The following is an 8,957-nucleotide window of genomic DNA, read 5'->3' as shown; positions in this document are numbered from 1 at the left end:
AAATATACTCATATTGACCATTTCGAGAACTTAAATTTTATGTTCATTCTAAGATGTAGTATCACTTTAAAAGTTGTTATTATTTTGTTACAAAAAGGAGTGTTGTATTTCGATTGTTAAATGTTAATTTTTTCCACCACAAAGGCCATATCTACGGAGCCCCTAAGGCGCAATTGTAAACATATTTATTTATTATTTCGTTTAAACGAATTAATTTTTTCGTCTATTTCATTTAAACGAAATAATTAACCCATCTTTTTATTTCGTTTAAACGAAATAATTATTTCGTTTAAACGAATTAGTTATTTCGTTTAAATGAATTAATTATTTCGTTTAAACGAAATAAACATAGGGTATTTCGTTAAAACGAAATAATCTCCGTACATATCCATGCTGCTCTCCCCGAAATGTTGCTATCCACTTCAGTATTAGCACAATCTATGACTACGATACTATTTATAGTAAAAATCATGCCTCCTTTGATTCTGTGCCGACTTTCAGTCCTGGAGAAATTTACTAAAAGGTGCGACAAATTAACGGATTCTCATTGTTTCAGACACCAAATTTTATAATGAGTTGTTTATCTTCATTTTGTTGAGTAGATTTGCACTTTTGGTATTTAATCAGGTCTATTACCATGGTAATTGATTTTTGGTGATTTTTTTTTTCACTGATATACAGTGTTGATTTTAGCATTGTTGTTCTGTGAGTAGGCCTACCAGGTTCCATCTATTTTTTTGAAGTTCCATATAGGTTAGATCTTTAGTTGATCATTGTGATTATGTGATTTCCCTTGACAACATGAAAATTGTCTGTGATATAGTCTACTGTCATATTTGTTATCGGAAAGTGTATGTACATTGGAAAACTCATATTTCATTCTTTGTTGGTTACTTTTTAACTGTTGTCCTTGACATAACTGAAATTGGACCGAGTTGCAATTGTGGTGTTGACAGTTTAGGTTGAATTTAGGACTAATCCTTTTAAATATTGACATAAAATATACAGAAAATGGTTGATGTATTTTATTTAGTGCATAAAAGATTGGCATCGGGAAAAGATAAGGCACTGCCTTTTTATTAATGTATTGTTAATCCACCATCTAATGGCAAATGGACACCATTCAACATTGCTGCTTGATCACTCAGTAAAAATAAAACAGCATTCACTACATCATCCACTTCTGTAATTATAAAATAAAATACAAAAAAATAACAACATTATAATGATTAATCATTTTACAATGAACACAAAAACTGAAATAAATCAGAAACACTAAATTAAAAATATTGTTTGTTAAATCTCTGATATAAATTTTGCACTCCTAGTAGATGAGATGAAACAAAATGGATTATATATTTATGGTTTATCATACTACAACTTCTAGAAATTTTACTTCAGCATTTATAGTGCCCACTAACTCCACAAATATTTGAAAACAGTTTAAAATTCAGATTACAGAAACGATTTCTTGAGGTAAGAAAAACTCAGCTTATTCACTCTTACTTGAGCAACAGAGTCCCTCTAAAATGCTGAAGTTTTTCTGATGCATGTTTCAATATATTTCAAAAGGCTGTAACTTTGTCAAAATGTGGTAAATTGGTCAAGGCCAAACATAGGGTCTTTTTTTCTATGAGACAAAAACTTTTTACTGTTAACATCATATCATATTCATATTTTAAATTTAAAAAAAAAATTTTATTTTGTCTTCTTTGCCATAATCTGCCCTGAAACAATGAATAACTAAACCTGCTTTGATTTCTTTATGGAAGTCTGCTTGCATTAATTATTTGACACACTTTGAGGTTTGAATAGACTTGAATCTTTTTGACTGTTTTTACATATATGTCACCGAAATTTCATTAGCACTACATGTTTTAAATCATATCATATAACTAAGGCTAAAACTTATCTCACCAAATGACAGGCTAAAATCTGACAATGAATCTAATTAAACCTGATAAAGTGTTTGAAAGACAGCTTGCTCTAATGACGACAAGAAAATATTTTTAAAAATATCACTCCAAACATTAGTTAAATTTGGGAATTAAAAGTTCTCAATATATTATTGGTGTGTAAATGCAATTCATTGTAGTTTTTCTATTTGTACAAATTTCATTCTCTGATGTATTATTTTTATTTAACACAAATCTGTCCTTAACAACAGTGAGTCATTGTTTTGCTTTAAGATGTATTCATATGCCATATTAAAACATGACCAACTACAGTATTGCGAAAACATAAATACTGATTGGTTTACTGGTTCAAAGAAGGTAGAGATATTAAAAATGTAAATATAATGAAATAATAACAAAAAGCCTCTATGTAAACTCATAGTTATCTATTTGTATGGAAATATAATAAGATATGGAGTTTATAGATTGTCAAATGATAAGAATACCTGCATTAATTGAGATAATAAAAATTAACAACAATATTCTCTTTAGCACAAGTTTTCTGACATCCATCAAAATATAACAGTCACATAAGTGTTGAAACTACTTCTTATACTTTAATACATACCTACAAAACGACCAGTTGGAATTCTGTTTAGTACAGGATCTGCTACCTTTGGATCTCCCCATGCCTTCTTCCCCATATCAGTCATTGTTACTGTTGGATTGATAGAATTCACTCGAATCTAAAATGAAGAAAATCCGTCTGTGTAGTGCACCAATCCTCAGTGAGTATATAATTCCAAGCAAACAGTTGGTTAAGTTTTTTTATTTTGTAAACAACATTTTATTCATAAGACAAATGGATTAGGGAACAGGCTTTCGTCTGGTTGGTTAAGTTATGGGCGGCAACCTTGCAATGAGGGACTGGATGCAAGAGAATATAAAGAAAACAAATATTTCACAGAGAGGGTGGTAGGGCCAATCAAGACATAGCAAAGTAAGTTAATATGAAACTGTTACATGTCAGGAGCCTATGTGCTTTGATATCAAATAAATAATAAGGGTCTTGGTTGTCTGAGAGATGATTCATTGTGTAATGTTATGTAGGTCACAATAGATACAATGTGGATAATTTATATTTGACTGATTGTTTCAAATGTAACAAGCTGCTGCTTTTGGGATGATACATAAATTCACGATCTCGAAAAGAATCCAGACGAATACAACTTCAAGACTCTTTAAAATCCAATGAATGCTACAGAGAACTGGTTTGTATGATGGAAAATTTATGCAGAATGAATGTACAAATCATAACTATTAAATATGTAATAAATTATTTTTTAACTGCATTGACTGGTTTATCTTATGTTATGAAAATATGGAATTATTATATGAAATACTGAATTCTTGAGACTGGTTGTGCATATCATGAATATTTAGGGTCCTACCCTTCAGTTAGAACTTTTACGTTTCAAGTGATTCAGGTTATATTGTAATCACCCTGTCTGTCCGTCTGTTCACATTTGGTCATGCTCACTCTACAGGCTACAATTCTTTACAGATTATTTTGATTTTGTGTGTCAATGTCATTATGAAGATGATCCTTAACGATTTTCGTGATAATTTTTCACCGAAATATCATGTCTGACTTGACGTTTTACCCTATTGGCTATATTGTGCAACTCGTGCTCACTCTACAGGCTACAGTTTTTTATGGATTCTTTTGATTTTTATTTTGTATGTTAATGTTGTTATGAAGATGATCTCTATTGATTTTCATGATGATCGGATAATTTTTCACCGAAATATCATGTCTGACTTGTCGTTTTACCCTATTAGCTATATTGTGCAACTCGTGCTCACTCTACAGGCTACAGTTTTTTATGGATTCTTTTGATTTTTATTTTGTATGTTAATGTTGTTATGAAGATGATCTCTATTGATTTTCGTGATGATCGGATAATTTTTCACCGAAATATCATGTCTGACTTGACGTTTTACTCTATTAGCTATATTGTGCAACTCGTGCTCACTCTACAGGCTATAATTCTTTACAGATTCTTTTTATTTTGATTTTGTTTGTCAATGTCATTATGAAGATGTTCCCTCTCGATTTTCGTGATGATCGGATAATTTTTCACCGAAATATCGTGCCTGACTTGACGTCATTATGAAGATGATCCCTATCGATTTTTGTGACGATTAGATAATCGTTAAATGGTGTTATATTTATATCTATTAGCTATATTGTGCAACTCATGCTCACTCTACAGGCTACAATTGAATTGGCAGCAAACAAAGACTTGTACTTACAATCAAAGCTATCAGTGGGTGTATATTACCTTGCCTGGCAAGCTATATTTTAAAAAATGTCTTAAAAGCATTTCAAACATGTCATGAAAATTGGACATTTCAACCCTTGCTATTTGGCTGTTTGCACTTCTGTAGACAATTATAATACAAATAAAAAAAATTTTGTCAAAAGTATTTAGATTTTGGCAGTAACAATGTAAATGTAAAATATACAACAAAATAAAAATTGAAAAATATTGAAAAACATTGAAAAATTGTCTAATCTATTAAGTTGGGGATTGCATTTAACACAATTTTGGCAGCCCCCACCCCCCACCCCCTTCCTTAAATTGCCACTGTTAACAAGCTAAAAATTGAACCTGTTTGCAGCCAATTCTTTTGTTAAAAATTGTCATGTTGCACATTTTCCTATACAATGATCTTTATTGACTGGGAATGTCCTTTGGTTTCTGAAAAACTGTCACTAAATCACTAATATCTTTGATGCTAGAAGACATTTTCTCTTCCCATTTGTGATCACAAAAGAGTATTAGGCCTGTTCATGACCTGATTTTCTTCTCTAACAACAGAATAAGGCAATCCCTTAAAGTATAAAGTAATTTCCAGTTGAAATTTTTTATTGGTAATTTTATCCAAAATTAGTATTTTTATCGACATATTTTTATGACAAAAATTTCATTATGCTAATTATTTAGACACTTTTTTTTTGTACAGTCTGTACAAATTGATTAAAAAATTACCATACATCAATCTTGCTATGTCCAACTTCAGTTCTTCAAGTATAAAGTGACTTCATGTTAAATTAAAATATAAAATAAAATCAATAAACTCATCTACTCCTTTCTATGGGATGTAGGCACTGACAAACTTAAAAGGGAAGTTGTAACCAAAGATGTTGAAAAGGTGGACCTTTAAATATGGAATATTACTACTAGCCTGTTATTATGATTATAATATTCTAATATTATCACAATTTTATTAAATTTGGAAGATAAATATTAATTAAGATATGTATAAAGATAAAAATTTTGAAAATTTATTATTAGTGAATGAAATTAAAATTATACAGATTGCCAACTATGAAAATCACTACACAAAACTCTTTATAATAGCAATAAAAAAAAAAACTTTCGAAAATTTAACTGAGATGGTCACAGAAACTATCTTAAATCAACAATGATATAAAGTGTAAAGACATACAGTGGTGTAACCTTTTTTCGTGGATATAAGGATTCAACACCAAATTTTGTCAAAGTTAAAAAAACAAATTTTTTATGTCTTAGATGTTTCCTCAGATATTTCACAAAATAATTAAAATTGGTTTATTTCGATTTTCTTTATGAATCCTTCACTTTGACCCATATTTTATGAGCAACCAACTCGGCAACGGCGGCAGAATGCGTCACCTATTTTCGTGTACAATGTTTGATCTATAAATAAGTCCAGAAAAACACGTATGGATACCGGGTGATATAATTAACTTCTCTTAGTATTTATCTTCAATATCAATTCATTATAACTAGTGACAATTCCTTCAAAGAACCACGATCTTAAATAAAAAAATAGTGACTGACAAAATAAGATACGTAGCGTGATTTATTGCTAAAAGTCACTGAAACAATATAAGAATATGGTCCATTTTGTGTTCCATAGAAATTTTCTGCTGACACGGAATCTGCTAGTTGATCATGTGACTTCATTCGTTGAACTACATTCTAGCAGACGATACTTGGAATTCCGATTACCGCTCGGGATTATAATGAAATTCAGCTGATAAAAAATGGTGACGTTTGGTAATTAGTGAAATCTGCCATTTTGTATTTGTCAAAGTATACATTAATACATTTTACCTTGCTTGAAACTACTGAATTGATATTGTACAGAAAACCCATGTTTATCAAAACAAGCAAACGTGGAGGTCACGCAAGGTTGCACAAGGTCGCACATATCAATTATTAATTCTCTCCGGAAATCCACGAAAAATATGTCACCACTCAATTAGGTTACTTGACTGTATATAAACAACCTAAATCAGAGCAGTATACTGAACTGAAAGCTATTAGAAAATTGGAAGAAGATTTATATTATAAATTAAACGAAGAATATCTATCAAATATATTTTCATTACCATACAAAGTCTGTCCTTGCGTTGATTTTCAGAATTTTCAATACAAACTACTTCATAGGGATATATCGACAAATAAGCAACTTTTTAGGATGAAAATGAAGGAATCCAGTCTATGTACATTCTGTCATGCAAGTGTTGAAATCTTGAAACATTTATTTATAGAATGTACCAACAGTCAATCAATATGGAATGAACTTTATGGTATTTTACTATCAATTAACATTAATATCAATATTAAATCCAACTAATAATCAACATAACTGATGAATTCAGACCTTTGAACGATTAGAAAATAACAAACCTCCTTATTTTGATAACTTAATATTATATTTACAAAACAACAATGAAAAATTATATATCCTAAAGGTTTCCACAAATATCTTAACCAACAGAAATTAAAATCTTTGAATGGCATTTAGCAATAGTGAGTAGAGATATAAAACAACAGAAATTAGTTTCGAAGGAGTTAAAGTTTATTTTTACACCCTAAAAATATAAAGAGATAATATACATGTGAGAATGAAAAGTGTTTAATACATACCAAAGCAATCTTTTATACACTTTTTTTTTGTTTTTTCATTATGTATTTGAATATTAATATATATTTAGTGATACACCCCTATAAGGATATTGAAATCTTGAGAGGTCTCTCTCGATTTGAATTGAGGTCACCCGAAATAACACCCTTAAATTTCCTCATACAAGGAAGTAATTTTTTTTTTCTCTCTTATGATACTGCTTTATTTAACATATCCTATAATATATTGTTATAATGTGTACATATTCTTTGTTTTTTTTGTTTTTTTTTCTTCTTTTTATTCTTTCTTTTACTGAACATTTATCATGTTGACTTAATTAGTCTGTTTTATTTATAATAAAATGAATTATTTTAAAGAAGAAACATTGTATTTCATCTTCAATAAAATTATCACAATATTCTAAAAACATCATTACTTATAATCTCTGGGAATTGTTTTGTTTGCACAGATTTTATTTATAAGGAAATTATTAAACTTTTTGTCTTATGGATTGTGTTTAACCCAGATATAATTATTTCTTACAAGTAACAGATGTTTTTAAACACATTGACTAATACTTCTAATTCTTTATATATAAGTTTTTGTAACTGTTTATGTAATATGTGCATTCATTCACACTTATAGGTGAAACATCTGGTAATATCATCATATCAGGTCACTCATTGTGTCTGTGTCTGTAAATTTTCTTTCCAGGTTTCTTTTTTTGATATAAAAGTCAGGTGCTTGATAACATCTAAGAAGCAAAATACACCTTGATACCATAAATATAGGAGGTTATATTTAGTGGAACAATGTTGCTATTGTTAATGTACTAAAGCAGTAAACTTTACAGATGATATTTCTTCCAATGTTTAAATGGCTTATGTATTTTCTTATCTACACACTTCGTCACCTCAGGTCTATAAGGTTCTATCTCCACTTTTTGAAAAACATGAGTTATTGGTACCGTTAAAATGAGCTTGGAAAGTTCTATCTCCTGATAAAATTGTAATTGTGTGTAAGGCTGTTCATACAGAAATACAGGCTATATTAGTATGGTTTATATCCATTATTGGTATTAAACTTATTTCCATAGTGTTCTATGTCCAGAAACCAATCAGTACGTACCATTCTTATCACGTGACGTCAAATCAACTAACAGTTCTCTCTCTTTTCCTTGCCTTGACAAAATTCCACATGGTGTGATTTTAAAAAGATTTTGGCTAAATTTCAATGGATGTAAAGTATGTTTGGTGATTTTATAACTTCAAAAACCATTATAAGCTAGTAAATAAAATTGATTTTTAAAGCATTATAATTAATTTGATGACTATAACTACAAGGCAAAATTTTTTTGGATATAGAACAGTATAGCTCTAACCAGATATTGACTTTTACAATACATGTTATTTCTATTTATCTATATCAGAAAAATAGATGTTTAATAGTAGGTTTTCTTTCAATTTTCAGATTGAATCAACTACAAAATCTCCCGGACTTGCCCCTAATACACATATTTTCACATTTAAGACTTCCTGAATTAATTTTAGTTGTAAACAGAGTTTGCAGAAGGTTTAATCATATAATTTCGACAACTTCAATTCTTTGGCAAGAATTTATATTTGACTTTACACTTGAACTCTTAGAAGAGGATTTAGAATATATTTTTTCTAAAGCTTATAAATTCAAAACTTTTGATTGTGGCCGGGCTAAATACTTATGTGAATTGGCCGACGTAGATTATTATTTTACTAAAGGACTTTGTCAATCCGCAGAACTAACGTGGTTAAACCTTTCAGGATCCGTTTTATCAACAACTTCTTTCCTTAAATATCTGCCTAATCTTGAATTTTTGGATCTGTCTGAAACACCTAATTTACACAATTCAGAGTTTCATGTTTTAAAATGTTGTTCAAAACTTGTTCAACTGTACATATCGTTTTGTGATGTTAAAATAGATACAATAATTGAAAGTTGCAAACATCTAAAATCTATTAAGACACTCGATATTTCTGGAATTCCAATTAGCCTGGAACAATGTGTTCAACTCTTAAATCATACTTATGATACACTTACATGCTGCATATTAAATATCCCTAG

At 29.6% G+C, this 8,957-nt stretch overlaps 1 protein-coding gene across 1 annotated transcript in view; it reads right to left on the bottom strand.

Moving 5' to 3' along the window:
- Positions 1–972: 972 nt before the first annotated feature.
- LOTGIDRAFT_149387 (hypothetical protein) overlaps positions 973–8,957 on the bottom strand; it is a 45,727-nt gene continuing 37,742 nt past the window's right edge. Inside the window, exons 5-6 of the mRNA XM_009063795.1 lie at positions 2,524–2,641; positions 973–1,183 (exon numbers count right to left, since the gene is read on the bottom strand). Of these exons, the coding sequence (XP_009062043.1) occupies positions 1,080–1,183; positions 2,524–2,641 (222 nt within the window). The 3' untranslated portion in view covers positions 973–1,079. The remainder of the gene's footprint in view (positions 1,184–2,523; positions 2,642–8,957) is intronic.

The sequence above is a fragment of the Lottia gigantea genome (genome assembly GCF_000327385.1).
Source record: "Lottia gigantea unplaced genomic scaffold LOTGIsca_6, whole genome shotgun sequence".
Classification (NCBI taxonomy): Eukaryota; Metazoa; Mollusca; class Gastropoda; family Lottiidae; genus Lottia; species Lottia gigantea.
This window is presented reverse-complemented; position numbering and strand designations above follow the sequence as displayed.